At 38.6% G+C, this 20,573-nt stretch overlaps 1 protein-coding gene across 1 annotated transcript in view; it reads right to left on the minus strand.

Annotated features, from left to right (window-relative positions):
* Positions 1 to 20,573, minus strand: part of PIP4P2 (phosphatidylinositol-4,5-bisphosphate 4-phosphatase 2) — a 55,139-nt gene that overhangs the window by 21,888 nt on the left and 12,678 nt on the right. The window contains exons 2-4 of the mRNA XM_055303484.1: positions 10,887 to 11,035; positions 6,658 to 6,764; positions 5,182 to 5,305 (exon numbers count right to left, since the gene is read on the minus strand). Of these exons, the coding sequence (XP_055159459.1) occupies positions 5,182 to 5,305; positions 6,658 to 6,764; positions 10,887 to 11,035 (380 nt within the window). The remainder of the gene's footprint in view (positions 1 to 5,181; positions 5,306 to 6,657; positions 6,765 to 10,886; positions 11,036 to 20,573) is intronic.

Here is a 20,573-nt window from a genome sequence, read left to right on the forward strand (position 1 = left end):
TTGAGAAATAACCACTACTTGTTTTTGCTGCATTCTGTGGATCCCAGTAGATGTTGCTCACTTAATCAAAGGAACAGATTATGTGGTAGAAGGAAAATGTGGACACCTGCAGTTAGCAAGTTGCAAAATATCTTTAACTATGGTTCTCAAAATTGCATTCAACTATGACTTACATAGGAAACATATACTGTGAACATTATTCTACTAATATAGAGTAACTTATTTTTGGACTTGTGTCTAGGCTCAGCATGTAGTTTCATATGCTGCATTTTACTAATTTCATACTTAACCTGTAATTTTTATACAAAAAAAATTAGGGTACAGATCATGTGAAATGACTGGGTGCCTTCAGGGACAACTAAATTTTTTTTTCAATAAGTGTAATGCAGAAATAATATTCAATAAACTTTTCTAAATAGGAAAAAAAAGCAGTATACAGTAATTTTCAAAAGAAAGTTTGTTAATTACTCCTACCAACTATATTCTCTAATTTATGTACTTACTCACTGATTTAATCGATAAAACATAAATGTAAGAAAGATTTATCTTTTCCTACTAGCTCAGAAAAATCCTACCAATTCTGATTAATATAGTAAATAAGATAGATGCATGCATTTCCATTTCCTTTCCCAAACTTGACCAAAATGATAGTAAATGAATTTAAAAATATATACCATAAGGATAAAGAGGAGAAATGGCCTCAAATTTTTGGACAATGGAAAGCTAGTGGAGACTTGGCAGCTGGCTTAGTGAAAGGGATGCTGAAAGTTGTCTGCCAAGAGATATGTCAATGCAAAGCTGGTTCACACTGACGAAAGAGAGCGATTGAGGCCATTACATGTATTCCAAGATGGGGCCAGAAATAGTGACACAAACAGCAGTGTCAGTTGTAAACTCTTCCCCTAAACATGACAAAACCAGAAAGCCTCATCTCCCCAGTGCATGCCAGAAAAGAGGAATTTATTCCAAAAAGAAACTGGACTAGAGAGCTTGTGGACTTAGAAACACCAGGCATAGCAGAAGGCAAGATAAAACATCCTAAAAAGAAGGGAATTAAGTTAAAGTCTGTGGTTTGAACACTGGATGAGACCTTCTTCTCATTATCTTTCTTAACTCCTAAATGCTGTCTCCCAGCATATTACTCACAAGAAACAAGAGGATTGTTTCCCAGAGAAAGTTGCCCTCAAAGAAGACTTCTTGAGGAGCACCTGGGTGGCTCAGTTAAGCGTCTGCCTTGGTCTCAGGTCATGATCCCAGTCCTGAGATGGAGTCTTGCATCAGGCTTCCCTTCTCAGCAGGGAGTCTGTTTCTCCCTCTTCTTCTGTCCCTCCCCTTGCTTATGCTTGCTCTCTCTCCCTCTCTCTGTTAAATAAATAAAATCTTTAAAAAAAAAAAAAGACTTTTTGATACTAAGAGTTGACAGTTCTTCAAGAAATGAGAAAAAGGAGAAGAAAAAGAAGAGGAAGAGGAAAAAGGAGGAGGAAAGAGAAGGAAGGAAGGAAGGAAGGAAGGAAGGAAGGAAGGAAGGAAGGAGCTTAACTTCTGCTGCATGAGTACAGCTTTCAATCAGTGACCAACCCTCAAATATAAATGAACCTGTCAGTAAAATATCTATCACAAAAAAAAAAAAGAAAGAAAGAAAGAAAAAGAAAAAGTGGGGGAGAAAACAGAGACAAGGCATAAAGAAGAATAATACCTCAGAAAAAAGACAGAATTAATAGTTTCAGAAAGATGCCATAGAGAAGAGAATGCTCTTTAGGAAAAGGAAAAAAATAACCATAGAACAGAGGAAAATGCTTCAAAATTAATTAAGTTAAATAATCTGAAATTAAAATTTAGAATTAAGTTTAGAAGGCATAATTGGGGAAGTTTCCCAGTAACTAAAGGAGAGAAAACTATAAAGAAAATGTTAAAAAAAAAAAGGGAAGGAAGGAAGGAAGGAAGGAAGGAAGGAAGGAAGGAAGGAAGGAAGGAAAGAAAGAAAGAAAGAAAGAAAGAAAGAAAGAAAGAAAGAAAGAAAGAAAGAAAGAAAAAAGAAAGAAGAAAACAAAGGGAAAGGAAAAAGGAAGGAAAGGGAAGGAGAAGGGAAAGGGAAGGGAAGGGAAGGGAAAGGGAAGGGAAGGGAAAGGGAAGGGAAGGAGAAGGGAAAAGGAAAGGAAGGGGAAGGGAAGGGAAGGAGAAAGGGAAGGAAAGGGAAGAAAGGGAATAATTCAGATGATCTAATATAAAAGATTCTAGAAAGAATGAACAAAGAAAATAATGTGGACTATAAGAGGGTCCACTAAGTACCCAGACAATGAGTTAAAACATATTTTCCCTAAGACACATTTTTTCTTCACATTTTTAAATTTGAGTATAGTTGACATACAATGTTACATTAGTTTCAAGTGAACAACTGTATTGACTATATTCCCTATGCTGTGCCTTTTATTCCATGACTTCTTCATTCCATAACTGGCACACTTTCTCCCACTCCCCTTCATCACTCAACCCCTACACCCCTCCCCTCTGGCAACCATAAGTTTGTTCTCTGTATTTATGGGTCTGTTTCTACTTTTTTATTTGTTTGTTCATGTTTTGTTTTATAGATTCCACATATAAGTGAAATCATTGTCTTTCTCTATCTGACTTATTTCACTTAGCATATCGCCCTTGAGGTCCACTCATGTTGCTGCAAATGGCAAGGTCTCATCCTTTTTCATGGCCGTGCAATATTCCTCTGTGTGCATGTATGACATTTCCTTTATCCATTCTAAGACAAATTCTAATGCAATTTCAGAGCACTGGAGAAAATGAAAGAAGAAAGAGAAAATAAAAAGAAAAAAAGTCAGATAGAAAGGACATAGAATCAGAGTAGCAGGTGAATTTCTCATCATCAATGGAGAAAAGCCTTTTAAATTTTTGAGAGGAAGCAATTAGCAACCTATAATTCTACAGCTGGACAAATTATAAAGTAAATGTGAGATTAGATTCAAAACTGTTTAAGGGGTGCCTGGGTGGCTTAGTCAGTTAAGTGTCTGCTTTCAGCTCAGGTCATGATCCCAGGGTCCTGGGATCAAATCCCACACTGGGATCCCTGCTCAGTGGGGAGTCTTCTTCTCCCTCTACCCCTCCCCGCTGCTCATGCGCACTCTCTCTCTGTCTCTCTCCCCATCACCAAAAATAAAATCTGAAAGAAAGAAAGAAAGAAAGAAAGAAAAAAAGAAAGAAAGAAAGAAAGAAAGAAAGAAAGAAAGAAAGAAAGAAAGAAAAACTATTTAAGTAAAAGATCTCAAATTTACTTCCTTGCATCTTTTCTCAGAAAGCTATGAAAGGATGTACTACACCAAAATGAAAAAATAAAGACTGTGAGGATGGCACAGGATCCAATACAGGAAAAGGAAAAAGGAATTCCTAGGATAATGATGAAGAGAAATCCCATGGTGGCAATTGTATAGCAAGAAACTTCAATAATAATAGTAGATTCCCTGATGTGCTTGACTATATTGACAGCAATTTTATAGCTCTATGAAAGAGTATGGGAAGAATTAATGATCTGTACATTGGAAATTAAACAAATGCAAAAGGAAGAGGGACAATTATTCTTTTTTTAAGTACTCTGCTTTCAATGTAGGGTTCAAACTCATGACCTGGAGATTAGGATTTGGATGCTCTACTGACTGGCCAGGCCACCAGCCAGGTGCCCCCAAAGGAGGACAGATAATTATTAACAAATTCAAAAAAATTTTAAAAACCATACAGTACTGAAATATAGTATATTACTTTGCTCAGCTGTAAACATAATTTACATAATCATAAAAAATGTAAACACTAAGTATTAACTGAATAAAATATTAAAACTCTACTGGGACCATGGAGTCAAGAGAAAGACTATGAGTGGGGGAAAGGTGCTATGAATGCTAAAACCTCAACCTCCATTGTACAGGGTAATAGGTAATATCTAAAATTGCCTAATTAAAGAGAAAAAAAAGGATAAGCAAAGAATTTAAACACGTGTTGGGGGCAGCCCTGGTAGCGCAGCAGTTTAGCGCCACCTGCAGCCCAGGGCGTGACCCTGGAGACCCTGGATGGAGTCCCATGTCAGGCTCTCTGTATGGTGCCTGCTTCTTCCTCTGCCTGTGTCTCTGCCTCTCTCTCTCTCTCTGTCTCTATAAATAAATAAACAAACAAACAAACAAACAAACAAACACATGTTGGTAAATACCAGCAGAGCAGCTGAAAGAGTTCAAAGTAACTAGGGGACGGTATTTAGGGATGACCATTATTTGCCCTATAAGCTTTACAATCCTACTTGACATTGAAGTTATGTACATGAATCATTCTACTAAAATAAAAATTAGAAAGGAAAAAAGCAAATCATCTACACTTTCTTGAACAGGTTCATCTCTTAGTTTATCCCAAAACAGGAGATCTTGTCATGGAAGACTGTGACCTCAGCCCTGCGCGTGTTCATACTCTGGAAGTTTTCATTAATACTTAGGTTCTAGGGAAAATGTTTTGTCTCCTTATGAAGGCTGAATAACAAAAGGAAATCTTCCTGACAGAGTAAAGCATTATGAAATTAACTTTTAAAAATCAACTTAGGGTTAAAGTTAAAAGTAGTAAAATAAGAACTCCTGTCACTTTTGCTCCTATCTTACTCCTATCTTACTACTTATACCTTCTTGTTTTTTTTTCAAGTATTTTATCTAATTATGTACATCAGAGTTAATTCCCTTGACACCAAATTTAATTTTTAAAAATCAGAAAACATTTGATGCATTATAAGAAGAATTTTTCTTGAATCTAGAAACTGTGAAACTGGGCCACTACATGAGACTTTGCACTTTGTTTTCTGCTAAGGAGGTGAGAGTTTCAGCCACGGACCAAGCCAAGACACCCATGTTGCTAAGCCCAGAAGGAAAGGGCACTGTTTCTCATTAGCCTACCCAGAGAGGCCCCTTTTAGCAAATGAACCAATCAGAGGATGTGCCTTTTATCTAATTCGCAAAATATGCAGTATATCCTAGCTGCACCTCTGATTAACTGTCTTTCTTAAAAAGGTTTTCTTTTAATCTTCTGATTAATTTGCACTCAGATAAAACTGTAAGACCATGAGCAGTAGTTGAATACGTGATCATGACCTACTTTTATGTCCCTATGACATATTGATGTCCCTATGGCAAATGTCTGGTTACTTACCAGGAATGTGTTTCCGCAATGCCCACAGACAACCCTTGTACCTTCTGGCTGGACTGGCAATGCAGGTTGAGCAGGTTGTTCTTCAGAAATAAGCATTACCGGGCCCAGGTTAATTATGCGTCTACTGTAGAGAGAAAGGAAACAGCTTTACTATTCCATAAATGGACTGAGGGCAAAACTTGTAATATATGGCATAGCAGTGGAAATAGATTATACTTGTTTTACATATTGTCAGGCTTTAAAGCCAAATTCACAGAAAGTAGCAATAATCAATATTTCAAAAGCAAAAAAAATGAGGATTTTTAAATATTTGTGATGGAAATCATATATTATGGAGTTGGTTCTAATCAATGGCCTTTGGAACCGTTTAACTGCCATTTCCAAGTTCTTACAAATTCAATTCAGAATAGTTTTTATCCTTCTCTATCTAGGAAGACAAGTTGAGTTTGGTAGGAGACTACACAAGTTAAAATATGCTACATCAATAAATATGCATGTGCCATGAAGGTACCAAAGTGCTGAGTCACAACAAAATTTCTCTGGGTAGCCTGGTATTCTTTGAGGTCTATTTAACCAGAGTTGGGCAAAAAGGAAAATGAGAGGTTTTTTCCTTTCTCTTCCCCCGTCTACCATCAGATGGGGTTGCAAACAATATAATGGTCATAGAGGCAGAAATCACAGAAAAAACAGAGTTAAAGTCTTGATATACTTCTATCTGGGGACATCTATAATGGAAGAGGCAAAAAGCTCCAGAACTTAGTGCATAGATCATGTTCAGCAGAGACCAGTACAGCACACAGTGAGGGACACGATGACTAAAACACTTCCAGGTTATGATGAATTACATAAAAGGTAAACTAGGTGGTTAATTTTATTTTTTTTATTTCTTTTTTTTTGAAACATCTTTATTTGAATTGATCTTAATCACTTCATATACATATTACAGTTGGGTTCACTTCCCTTCACTGATATAACCCATGCAAGAAGTGGCTTGCAAATAGTGTTCTTAGAAACACCTTTTTTGCAACTGTTTAAACACTTGACTACATGCATTACAGAAAGGGTTTATTCCATTCATTCAGATAACATGGGTCTGCAGGTTGCAACTAGGGAGCTCATAAATACCTTATTAAAAGTATTCTTAAGAACTTCACTATATACATAACAATGGGGATAAGTGGTTACTTTTAAATAAGTTTAAGGAGTCACTAATTTATTACAGGGCATTAAGTACTTATATAACATTAAGAAAACTTTCATTGCTCATTCAATAATATTATATCTTACAAATACTTGTGACCATTAATTTCAAACTAATCACATCATTCCTTCAACAAAGAAAAAATAATAATCTTGGTCCTGTAATTACTCTGAGAACAAAGACTCTATTTAGAACAAAGCCTGGCACATAATGATCTCTCAATAAGTACTTGTTGGATGAACAAATGAATGAATGAATGAATTTTTATCTCTTACCAGTTAGGTCTCGGACATCCTATTCGCCGAGATGTGTCCTTACAAATGAGGAGACAATTACAAGGGCATCTAACATATTTCTTCCCTGTTGGGGGGTTTTTGATTGGCTAGATAAGGGAAGAAAATGCAAACACAGCAAATTAACCAAAGGACAGACTGCCAAAGCTTGTTTGTATATAAAAAGGAAGTGGTTCCTTAAAAACTTAGGTTCCCCATAGTGCTACCAAAGTACTGGTTAAGGAAAAGTGCACCATACATGGTGTTAAATAGCTCAACTGTTGGCAAGCACTCTAAGAAATTCTGGGGCTGCAGAGATGTAATTGTGAAGGGCTTATTTCAAAACTAACTTGCAATGCCCTTTTAATATGAGAAGAAAATATAAGTTCACAACAAGAATTGTTTTCCCTTTAAAGTTTTAAGACCAGACAAAGTCAACTATCTGTCCTACCAGGTGCAAATATTCACTAAAGGTTCTTGCACCTCTTTGGGAAGAGCAAACTAGTGAGCAAAGAGGAGTATATAACAAATTTGAACTTTTTTTTTTCTGTCTAGAATATAAGAAGTGATTAATTTTATTACGTCTTTTAACTTAAAAGCAAACAACTTGCAATAACTCTTAATGCTACCATTTTTTAAAACTTTACAGAAAATTTAAAAGCAAGAATAAACACCAAGGAAAACACTCCTTTAAATAAGGACCTAGGCTTGTTAATGTAAATAACCTATGAGGCAATGAGAGGATTAGATGATCACTCCTGGGCATGCCTGCCAAAAATGTATAGCTTGAATCTAATCATTAGGGAATAACAGACAAATTCAAACTAAGGAACATTCTACAAAACACCTTGCCTGTACTCTTTGAAAACGTCAAGGCAATCAAAGACAAAGACTACATTTCAGATTAAGGGAGATTAAAGAGACATAGTATCCAAATACAACATGGAATTCTGGATTCACTTCGGGATCATATTGTTGGTTGTTTTTTTTTTTTAATGGAGTCATTGAGCAAATATGAATTAGGTCCAAAGATCAAATAATAGCCATTGTATTAATGTTAATTTCCTGCATTTGATCATTGTACTATGATTATATAAATGAATGTCCTTTTTTTTAAAGGAAATTCCCCTTAAAATGTTTAGGGGTAGAAGAGCCTCATGTCTGCAATTACCCTAAAATATCTTTTTTAAAAAAAGATTATGTATTTATTTATTTAGAGAAAGCTAATGGGACAAAATATTAATGCATTTGGGGAATGTGAGTACAGGGTCTGTGGGAATTCTCTGTAGATAATATGTACTATTATTTCTGTAACTTTTCTGTGTATCTGTAAGATATTTCAAAAAAAGATTTAAAAATTTAGGTAAATAATTTTTTATTTATTTAGAAAAATAAATATGTTAGAAATACATAAAAGTTAGCAATAAGTCATCAACAATTTATTAAATTATATTACAGATAAAACCTGAATATCTAAAATTTATAAACATCCAGAAAGTATTACAAGCCAATCTAAAATATCAAGAAACCAGAACTTATTTCCTGTGTATCCAAATTTTTCAATTAAGTAAATGTGTACTTGGTACATGACAAGCTTTTTTACGTTTTCTTTTTATTCCTACCTTATTTCTAGACCTCAGTTCCCTCATTTACAAAACAAGGCGAATGAACTAGAACTGGTCCTTAGTGCCCGCCCATGCCTCCCATGTCTGATCTTCAGGGAAACGGGGGTGAAAATGGCATTGTCCTTATGCATAAGTTCTAATATTCTTACTTAGTAAAATGAATTTGTATTTGTCTGGTGCTGTGCTGGGCACTTTACCCCTGTAATCCCAAGAGCAACCCTATTAGGTAGATGTTATTATTATAATACCATTCTATATATGGAAACCACAGGGTGGGGAAGGTAAGTCCCAAGGACTTATCTTGATAGCTACCAAGTAGCAGAACTAGGATGCAAACCCCAGTTCATCAGCCTCCAGATCTCACTCATAATCAATCACACAGCCAGTTACATTCCTCCAGAACGTCTCAACTTTTCCATTAACTTGTCCTAGAAATTGCTTTTTCCCTTTATCTGAAATTCTGGATTCCCTAAATCTTTCTAAAATCTGTCCATCTTTTCTCTCCCTCACCTTCTCTCCTTCCTCTCCCAATTTTATCTACTGAAATAAGGACTTCATTAGCTGTGTTTTTTTGCTTTATTATATTTCATTTTTTTAATCTCCTTAGGAATGTCAGGATCCAACCAGAGTTGGCTACTCAGGAGAACAGACACAGTGATTTCCTGTTTTAGGTGACATGAGGATGAACTACAGTGAAACTGAGCAAGGGATAGTGACCATGAACAGAAGGGAGCTGCTCTGTTGGACCCTGGCCCATTTACCTCTTCTTTTCAACCCAGAATTTCTCCAGAGAACGTGCTAGTTGCCTAACACATCTTCACTCATAAATTTAAGATCATATCACATTGCAAACATTGGCAAGTCATCTATTAAAGCACTCCTCACACACATTTTCCCTTCTTTTCCTTCCCTGTAATATAACTGATTCCACACAAGGCAATGTAATTATTAAATATTAGAGAAAATATTCATTTTCTGTAGAATATTGAGAAATACTTATTTTTCTTTATTTAACAGGAGTTCTAATGATATAAAAATGTCAGCATAACTTACTCTGTGTCCAGAAATAGTTTATTTATACCCAAATCCTATTGTTCCAGTATAATGAACTTATCACTTCTGAGTTGCCAGATTGAGGCTGTTGGCTAAATCCATAGCTTGTTCTGTTCACTTCCAAGGGTAAATCGAAGGCTTTAAAACTTTTTTTTCTACTCATTGAAGAACAAAAGTTTGTAGGGGTGACCGAATAAGAGAAAAAAATCAACACTAACATCAAATCCAAAGTACTGGGTTGTTGTGTTTTTTATTATTATTATTTTTTAATTGCCATCTATGCCTGACAACTCTTATTTGGTTGCTAGCTCCAAAATGAGCGCCATGGAGGTTAATGCTAAATTTTCCAGTGAGTGTTCAACCTAAAAAGAAAATAGCTGGTTTTGGGATCCCTGGGTGGCTCAGCGGTTTAGCGCCTGCCCAGGGCGTGATCCTGGAGTCCCGGGATCGAGTCCCCCATCAGGGTCCCTGCATGGAGCCTGCTTCTCCCTCTGCCTGGGTCTCTGCCTCTCTCTCTCTGTCTTTCATGAATAAATAAATAAAATCTTAAAAAAAAAAAGAAAGAAAGAAAGAAAATATCTGGTTTTGTAGGTATCGCCTCTATTTACACAGTAAAGTTCATCTCCAAATGATGTCTCTTATGAAAAATACATATTTACAATGAAATATATTGTTTCATGACTTAAGGTTTTATTTTATGACTTTTTAATAAAATGTATAAAGCCCAGTACATATGTTTCATGGCTCTGAGAGGCACAATAATCTCTGGTTGACTTTTTTTAAGGCTTTTCTGAAAAGGAAAAATACACAAATACCAGCAATTAAATATTATTTTAATATTTAAATTTAATGTTTAATTGCAGATTTTGCAAGAGATTGAAATTTTAAAAATAAAGCCTAACCATAAAAGTGGAAATATATTTAATCTAACCAGTATACACTTTACCAGGTCATTACTTGAAACTGTAAAACTTTTATTTAAAATGTAGTTGTTCTTCTTAAGGTTCAGTTAAAAAAGTCCCTTCAAAAGTTTTGAACATTTCTCTAAATTACCATCAAGCAAATAGAATTAAATGCCAAGCTATTTGCAAGCACATTGGCACAGATATCAATAATAAATGAATAAACTTAAGCCCAGAAAAACCATACAACATCCTATAGATGTAAAGAAAATTTAAATAATTTTTGACACAGTAAGCTGCAAAGCCTGCATTAAGGTGAAATTTGGTATGTCATCATTTTTGTGAAAATCAAAAAGGATTTAGTTGTGATGTGGATAGACAAGATACTTATAAATACCTAACTAGGGTCAGTCTCATGTTAGAAAGTAAAGGGCCAAATGGCATTATATTTCAATTCACCAGGAAATTTTTGCAATGGAATTAGCTTTAAATACCTGGAGACATCTTTGTATGATAAAAGAGAATGAGAAAATATGGCCATATCTGTATCAAGCCCACATCTACCTTTCTCAGGAACACCACTGGAGTATCTCCTTTAGAGAGAAGATGTCAGCTAACAATTTAGGCTTTATTAATGGAAAGCCCCACTTACCGTAGCTTCATTGCAAACCGTGCACTTAACCACATGCTGGTGAAGCTTGCCATCCAAGTTGATGAGAGACTGGCACACACGGCAATTTATTACTGGAATACCACTGGCATCGGGACTGGCGATGGCTGTATACGGAGGTGGGAGTTCCGCTGAAAAGGTTACCAGTCACTGCATCAGAGCCAGTGGTATCACAGGGAACAGAAGTAAGGCAGGAACTATCAAAAATGACCTCATTCTTGTATTTATGTTTTTAAAGCTAGCCAACTCATCCGAGTTTCAGAGCATGCGACACATATGGGACTACATTGTGAAGTAGAATAATTCTTACTCTGATAAAATCTAAATTGTGTTTGCCAGGGTGCCTGGGTGACTCGGTGGTTGAGTGTCTCCCTTTGGCTCAGGGTGTGATCCTGGGGTCCCAGGATCAAGTCCTGTATCGAGCTCCCTGCAGGGAACCTGCCTCTCCCTCTGCCTGTGTCTCTGCCTCTCTCTCTGTGTCTCTCATGAATAAATAAATAAGATCTTTAAATTCATTCATTCATTCATGCTTGCCTTGGTCTTCCCAAATGATCCAGTTTCCTTTTACCAGGCTATACTCAACGTACCCACTCTGTTCCTGCATAAACTCATAGAGCTTATAATGGGAAAGTGATGATTCATGCCTAAAGTAAAAATCTTCCGCTCATGATCTGATTACCAAGAAAGAGAAATAGTCAACGAGAGCAAAGTTTTTAAATCACTTATACATACCCATAAAGTGTGCAGTTGCCATGCTGTGTTTACAAAGGGGCCAGTATGTAACCGCTGGCCATGACAACAAAAATTTCTTTTTTGTTTTTTAATTTTTTTTTTTATTTATGATAGTCACAGAGAGAGAGAGAGAGAGAGAGAGAGAGAGAGAGAGGCAGAGACACAGGCAGAGGGAGAAGCAGGCTCCATGCACCGGGAGCCTGACGTGGGATTCGATCCCGGGTCTCCAGGATCACGCCCTGGGCCAAAGGCAGGCGCCAAACCACTGCGCCACCCAGGGATCATTAAGGAGAGACAAAAGTGAATGAAGGAAAACTAAACTTATCGACATGGAACAAAGCTAATTTCAGACACAAAACAAAAACAAACAACACATTTGTATCTCAAATTTTTAACCTGAACATTAAAAATTCAGAAAATGTACTTAAGTATTTATGAGTAAAAAATATGATGTCTGGGAGTTAGTTTCAATTCTCTAAGACAGGGATGCTTGGGCAGCTCAGTGGATGACCATCTGCCTTCGGCTCAGGGCCTGATCCTGGGTCTGGGGGTCGAGTCCCACATTGGGCTCCCTGCATGGAGCCTGCTTCTCCCCTGCCTGTGTCTCTGCCTCTCTCTCTGCGTTTCTCATGAATAAATAAATAAAATCTTTAAAAGTAAATAAATTCTCTAAGACAAAAATGGGTTAAGAGATGAAACAAGATTAGCAAAATGTTGGTAATGAAGAAATATGATGACACAGAAGGTCATTCTGCTCTTACTACTTTTGTGTGTGTTTGAAAATTGCCAGAATAGGGGCGCCCGGGTGGCTCAGTTGGTTGGGTGTCTGACTCTTGGTTTTGGGTCAGGATCCACCATCCTCGCCAGGGAGTGGGCTTGGGATTCTCTCTCTCCCTCTCCCTCTGTCCCTCCCCATTCTGTGCTTTTTCTCTCCTCTAAAATAAATAAATAAATAAACCTTTAAAAAGAAAAGAAAAGGGGCAGCCCAGGTGGCTCAGCAGTTGAGCGCCTGCCTTCAGCCCAGGGCCTGGTCCTGGAGACCGGGGATCGAGTCCCATGTCAGGCTACCTGCATGGAGCCTGCTTCTCCCTCTGCCTGTGTCTCTGCCTCTCTCTCTCTCTCTCTCTCTCTCTCTCTCTCTCTCTCTCTCTCATGAATAACTAAAATCTTAAAAAAATAATAAAAAAGAAAAAGAAAAGAAAATTGCCAGACCATACACACACACACACACACACACACACACAGTTTTTTGAATCCTAAGTTTGCCCGATTGTGTAAAGGACGGAAGCTCAGTTTCAGAATCATGCCCATCTACCAGAGGTATATATTGTTGTGAAGGTTTGAGAAAAGGAATCTAGATATACTACTCTGGAATGGGATTTCTTTTTTTAAAAGATTGTATTTATTTATTTATTTATTTGGCAGAGAGAGCACAAGCAGGGGGAGCAGCAGAGGGAGAGGGAGAAGCAGACTCCCCACTGAGCAGGGAGCCTCACTTGGGGCTTGATTCCAGGACCCCGGGATCATGACCTGAACCTAAGACATGCTTAACTGACTGAGCCACCTAGGTGCCCCTGGAATGGGATTTCTAAAGGGAACTGAAGAGTTATTTCTGAAATAGAGATTTTCTATCCACTGAATTAGATTCTGAACTCTGGTATTTTTAAAGTATAGCACACATGGTATGTTTAAAATCCACATATTACTACCTGGCATCCTTGAGGTTTATCATACAGAATTTTTTTAGACTAGCAAAGGATTAGCAATAAGTGCTACTCATTTAAGTGATTCATAATAAGGGGCACCTGGGGTAGCTCAGTCTGTTTAGCCTCCAATTCTTGGTTTCAGCTCAGGTGATGCTCTCAGGGTTGTGGGATTGAGTCCCCAGGTGGGTCCCAGCAGGGCAGGTGTCTGCTTGAGATGCTCTCCCTCTGCCCCTTCCCCCCACTCGCATGCACATGCTCTCTCTCTAAAACAAATAAAAAATCTTTTAAAAAAATAATAATAAATAATTCACAATAAGCTGAAGTCCACAGCAGTCAGGCTCCAAAAGAGGCCACTTTGAAATGACAATACACATAGATTTCTGGGAGGCGTGTACCAGAACACTGCCAAGTACTAAACTTGAAAAGAATCTATAGATGTCTTAAATTATAAAAATAGCTCTAAATCCTTGAAAGAATTTGAAGTTGATCCAGAGTGGCTTGTCATGTATTAATCAAGCAGAAAAAAATAGGTTAAAGGAACAATGAGTCAACAGTACATTGGAGCCCTTGCAATTTGCAGATTACTTTATCAGATCTCAATAAAGAAGATATTGTTCTGGGAAAACAAATACATACCTCACTAGAAATTCTAGACACACTGCCTGGTGTATAATAATAAATGTTATATTAATAATTAGCATTATTAATAAAAGCCATTTCTTTGCTGGCCTTTTTCTTATGAAGTAACATAAAGTAGTTCTCCAATAATTCCAGGTGTCCATCTTACATAATATGACAGAAAAGAAATTTAAAGACAAGAGAATTTCACAAAGAAAACAAGTCACTGAGGATGAGGGGAGGAGGCCACACACTGCCGGATACATAAATGGCCAGTAAAGCTCACCTACTTCAACAGGCCAAAGCTTTGCTCCAAGGAATCTAAAAATCCCAATAGGGGACCTTAAAAAAGCATTTACAGTGCATCACAGCCAACAAAACCCCGTGAACTTTTTCTCTAAGATTTGTGCCACACATAATCTTTAACCATCAAAAAAAATAGCTTTTGATTATGACAAAAATATACTTGAATCTTTTGGAGGCTTGAGAAGGGGAGGGAAGGGGAAAGAAGAAAGATCAGAAATTTAAGATGGGAGAGGCTCTAAGTTCCATGAGACCAAAGTCTGTTGGGTTTGTTCGGGACTGACTCACCAGTGCTTGTCACAGTGCCTGGTGTATGAGAGATGCTCAGTGACTATTCATTGAATCAGTGGAAGGAAGGAAGGAAGGAAGGAAGGAAGGAAGGAAGGAAGGAAGGAAGGAAGGAAGGAAGGAAGGATGAAGGAATCACTCAGACACATCTATCTCTCTTGGGAAAATAACAGTATACTACTGCTGCTCTCACTGAAGAGGAAGGAGCTTGGGTCCTAACATCCAAGTAAGTCTCCCTGAAGAAAGGGTCTCTACTATATAGAGGAAAACCCTCCAAATAAGCACTGACAGAGGGGAGGTAGTCAGGAGACACTGGCCTGGCCCACCAGATAAATGGAATCAATCCAAGAGATCAATAGAATGACAGATGCTGCAGCCTAATTGCTCCACTACACAGTGCTTCCAGACCTGTTGTCTCAATTTTCTGTCCATTACTTCAGCCCTAGGCTGATACAGAGATATGTCTTGTACTTTAACCTACCTCCCTCAAAAAAAAACCCCAAAAAACAAAACAAAAAAACAACCCTTCACCTATAACCCCACCTCCTTTTTGTAAGGGACTTTTAATTGCAGACATACATCCTACCGTTAGTGACAACTGGCAATTTAGATTGTTCATACTCTCTCTTTTCACTCTAAAAGTCAACAGATCACAACTATCATATTGTGATCATACATATTTCAAATTTCTGGCCTGGATAAAAAGCCCACTGTAATCTCAGAACTCAGGATCATTAGATATCGAGAGTCACAAAAAGTCTTCATTTTGGAAGAGACTTATTACTTAAACAATGGTCATTTTCTCCATGGGGTTTGCCTAAGTGAAAAATCTCTTTTCCTCCATGTGAGCAGTATTTGTTAGACCAGGAGTCCCCAGTCCTGAAACATTCCTTCAAAATTCCAGAATTATATTCCCTGTTAGAAATTCAAGCAATATTAGGAATTACAGAGTCTAATTTCTTCAACCTATGGAAAACCGAGTCCTGGAGATTCTAACTTTTGAACAGATTTGTATCCAGCCTTCAGCAAAGGCAAGAGCTGACTCCACTCCCAGAGGTTTCTCCACAATAACCATTGTCTCCCTCAGTGAATAATTTAATGCAAGCAAAATATGTAATGACGAGTGAGAATTCTGTAGAAAAACACAGACAAGAATCAGATCTGAGCTAAAAGGGAAGAGGATGAGGAGAAGGAAGATGGAAAATAAAAAAAAATCGGACAGAGTATAAAAAAAGAATCCACTCATGGTAATAAAAACTTCATAGAAAAACTGAGACTCGTAAAAGAGACAAAATGAAAGAATATGGATCACGAGGCATACATAATGGTCTTCCTGAAACCCTCCAAAGGAACCATTATTATCCTGTAAACCCACAGGTGATCAAATTACATTTTCCCACCATCAACACAGACCTAATTTGTCTATTTTATGCCAAACAAACCCCTCATCCGGCTAATTCATCCTAGTGTATTAATCCAGACTTTTTTTTTTTTTTTTTTTTTTTTTTACCAGATATATCCTCCAGCATTTTAAAGGTTCAAATTCTTTTGCTGGATTGCTCTGACCTCTCTTAGCTCAGTTCTTCCTTTCCAAGTCTCTTCAGTGGCAATATTTTCCAGTTTAATTCACTTACTTCACCAATGCATGCTTTCTATTTGCCCCTTCAGGCCCTTGACAAAGAAAGATGTGGTATCAAAATTGAAAAACGACATCCAATTAAAATGAGAGATATTTTAGGACACTCTGATTACAGCATGAGCAAGAAAAGCATAAAGGACCAGCCTGTGAGGAAAGCCCCGCCGGCTTTTTCTCCTCCTTAGGATCTTGGTAGAGACCATGGATGAGGGACAGTGAGCCTGGCTGGCTGGGTACTCTGCTTCCAGGGTAAAACGTCTCCCCTGCAGGTGTGCACCAAGAAGGGGAGGACCACCTTCTGTTCCTCCTCTCTGTGAAACCACAGGCATAAATCTATTCTGCGAGACTCCTGGGTTCTTCTAGAACCATGACACTCTCAGAAGGTTCCATCTGGCTGACATCAGCACAGAAGGTAAACGTGCTATTAGGTTACTGACCCTTAGCTCCCAACCTACCTTCCTCTGCTTTGTCATGCTGGAGCTGGAACTCTGCAGACCACACTGTAGCTTTGCCAGCTGGCTGCAGGCTACATTCACAGGAGGTGACAAAGGGAGATGACAAGGTACAGGGAGGAAGGAGGGACTGACAGCCCTTTTCCCAGGTGTACAAAGTCTTTTTCCAGAGCTCAGGGACATCAGGACCAGTTGGCTGGCTGGTGTCTCTTAGAAGTCATGTCTCAGTTCCATAGGACCCCGCCTCTAAATTACTACATCTTAGTAACTCCAATCACTTCCCTCTGTTCTCTTGGCCCAGACCTCATGGTAGCTGCTTCCTGCATTTGATTACCTACTTGGCACCTCAGGATAGTATTTGTACCTTTTAGTTACCTAGTTAACAACTTCATACTAATCTATTATATTCATATGAGTGGTTTCTATCTTTAGGTCTTAACTGACACAAAAACTCATGCCAATTGTAATCCCAGGAAACTGACCCTCAAAAATGGGATTGGAGGGGGCGCCTGGGTGGTTTAGTTGGCCGGGCATCCGACTCTTGATTTTGGCTCAGGTCATGACCTCAGGGTCATGGGATCAAGCCCCACATCGGCTTCATGCTCAGTGGGGAGTCTGCTTGAGATTCTCACTGTCTTCCTCTACCCCTCCCTTAGCTCACTCTCTCTCTGCCTCTCTCTCTCTCTCTTTCAAATAAATAAATCTTTTTTTAAACATAGGGTTGGAGAAATGGCTTGGTCATGCCTTGTGCTTAAATGCAGTGCTGAGCTCTTTTACCATGGGACACAGTATGGCAGTGACTGGTGACGTGCAGCAGCACCCTGATGAATCCGATTATCCCCTGCAGATGACTGTGACGTTTGTGGTTCCTTCACTAGACCATTACGGAAGCAACAATTATTATTCAGATTTTCAGATTGTGATATAGGGTGGATTCCCATGAAAACACTGGAGCATTTGCAGAAACAAAAGGAGAAGCTCAGGTCTTTAAATGCTTAAGTTATGGTCAGAGAACCAGAGAACTTCTATAGTAGCCCTCAAATATCCCTTACTTCCAATTGTCACAGGGCTTACACTGCTGTAAATCAAACACAGATGTAATTGTGTAGATTGCAAAATTATAATGTCAGGTAAATCCACTGGACCCCTGAAACATGGAATAGGGCCAAGCGGAGTTGAGAACCCTTGAGTCACTCTTAGCCTCCTTTATGAGTAGAAAGCAGCTTTTCTTCTTGCGTTTGAAGAGATGAGCCTTCCCTCACAGGAAAACTGCTGTTGTCTCACTAGTGACAGCCATTCTCCTTAAGACTCGTCCTCATCCATAACTAAGCTCAGATCTCAACATGTTCCAGGAGGACAAGTAGAGAGCATGACTCAGGGAGAAGCAGCTTATACACCAAGAGAATTGCAAGGGTTTGAAAATATATATTGTCAGAAACGTGGAGAATATGTGTGGGGGTAGATCCTAAGAGTGTTAAACCAGAGAGGATGGAATATAACACTGAGTTGAGCCAAATTTAATCATATGGGTGCATTTGCCAGATGCTCTGGATTCGATGTTTGTTTTAAAGCTGGAAGTAGCTCTCTATCGGTTTACTTGTCTGTTGGGGAGACCTGGCCAGACACTTTATGGAGCTGTGATGCCAGAACGTCCCCAGCACATACAGGAGAAGGGCTTCCCAAAGGCTTAGGGAGCTAGAATGCTGCAGTGAAGTGTGCATGCCCACACCCTACTACATGGATTTGCTTATTTGCTAAGTTGGACTGCTACCCCCGGGCAAACCTAGTTTTGTAATGAGAAGGTGTGATATAAGCCCTGCCTCAAGCTCTGATGCCAGAGAAAGTCAAGAGGCCTTCAGCTAAAATCAGGAGAAAAGTAGCAGCCAGCCAGGCACGCTAGGGGTGTGTGTGGGGGGGGGGGGGGATTCCCAGGAGTTAGTGAGCATTCAGTGGATTGCAAGCACCTATTGTATACCAGGCACAGTGCAAGATGTATATCAGGAACATCAAGGGGAAGGAGACAGGCTCCAGGGGTTAAAGAGCTGAGTTCTTACAGGCAGAAAGGCAGTGAGACGGCAAGTACAACTTGGTGTGGTAAGTGCTCTGATAAGGATACGCACAGGGGGTTTGTGAGCACAGCAGAGGGCATCTAACTCTGACTCGGGCAGAGTGTGTGTGTCAGGGTGCAGGGTGGTGGCAGTGGGAGAGAGGAGGGTGCTGGTACAGTCATTCTAGCACACTTGAGCTCTCCTCCAATACTGCAACCTTTCTCTAAATTGTTGCCATTAAATCCTTTCTCCACACAGCAGCTCTAGAAAAACAGCCAAACCTTACTGAGTGTGGCTGTAATATCAGCTTGGAACCAGTATCAGTCTACATCCTAAATGCCTCCAATATTGCTTGCAAGGGCTCCTGTGTGCCCATGGCAGGACCCAAGGCACCAGCAAACCGGGCGTTCTTATCTAACAGGCAGTCATGAGCACTGAATTCCACCCTGAGCTATTAATCTGTTGTCTTCCCCTCCCTTAGTGATCCCAGGCATTTGGGCTGTGTCAAAACACTGCCACATAATTGGAGATGCTGGCAAGAAATGCCCGATGACCTGCCAATGACCAATTCCTAGATGACAAAAGCTTCTGCTCCGGCTTCTCTACTTCTCATAAGGCAATATTTCTGCCTCATTTTAATAATGCATTTCACCTGTGGCACTAGTGCTTTCTTCAAGTATCGACGGTGAATAAGTTATGTATTCTTCTTTCACTTTATCAATTACTGCGTTTATCTCTATTTCCCCCCAAAATGCAATTTTTTTCTGACATGATTTCTGTGAAATCATATTGTTTATAAGCATGGCTGCATTCATAATTTGTTATTTGCAATATTGCTTCCAAGAAGGCATGTTGTTTCAAGAAAAATAGAGACACCTACTTTCAGTACAGAAAAACAAACTGGCGCTCCCAGGGCAAAAAAAAAAAAAAAATGCACTTGCCTCGAGAAACTCCCATAGCCTAAGGAGGTAAAGAATTCCCATTCTGTCATTCTTCTAGACAGCTCATTTTCACCACATGTCTACATTTCTAAAGACTGTGCATTTCTAAAAGAAAAAGAGACACCCCTTTAAGACAACTAAGCGATAACTTACAGTTTACAAGTATTTATAAATCGGTCATAAAATGAACTCAAATATAATTGTGTCTCAAATTTGTTATAAGATATTTTAGAAAAGAGAGACTATAAGGAGGTAAAATGACCTCAGTACGTGGGGAAGGAAAAAGTTCAACCAGATTTGTACTTTTATTTGCTTAAATATATGAAACAGCATGGCACAAAAAGTAAGGTCCAATATAATTAGGGGCACCTGGCTGGTTCAGTCGGTAGAGCACATCACTCTTGATCTCAGGGTTGTGAGTTCAAACCCCACTTTGGGCACAGAGATTACTTAATATACAAACATACAAACAAACAAATAAGGTCCAACATAATTAGATGAATGATAACATTATACTCAGTATTTTCCTATCTTAAAATATTTCACCCATTCGAAAAATGACCTAGGGATTAAAAGATTCCAGATGAAGTCAATAGTTCAGCAATTTTCGAATCTGGCACATATTCACCATAAATCTAAGCAAAATCAGACACACAGATGAAATAAAATGAACTTCTCACCACAATATTTATTTTCTAAGCATACAATGAATGTATAAAGATATTTAGTGAATAAGTCCCTTAAATTCTAGTGCTTAGATATTTTTATCTCATGGATTAACTTTCATTTCAAAGTACAGAGATTGCTAAAGAAATCCAGAAGTTAACCCAAGAGAGTAAGTTCCTCATTATAGCCAGAAGAGGGTACAGCCCTGGAGCTCCCTCCTTTGCCATGCGGGCATTTCTAACATGGAAGGACATCTGGCTATCTGCTCTGCGGGATCGC

The sequence above is a fragment of the Nyctereutes procyonoides genome, unplaced genomic scaffold (assembly GCF_905146905.1).
Source record: "Nyctereutes procyonoides isolate TBG_1078 unplaced genomic scaffold, NYPRO_anot_genome, whole genome shotgun sequence".
Taxonomy (NCBI): Eukaryota; Metazoa; Chordata; class Mammalia; order Carnivora; family Canidae; genus Nyctereutes; species Nyctereutes procyonoides.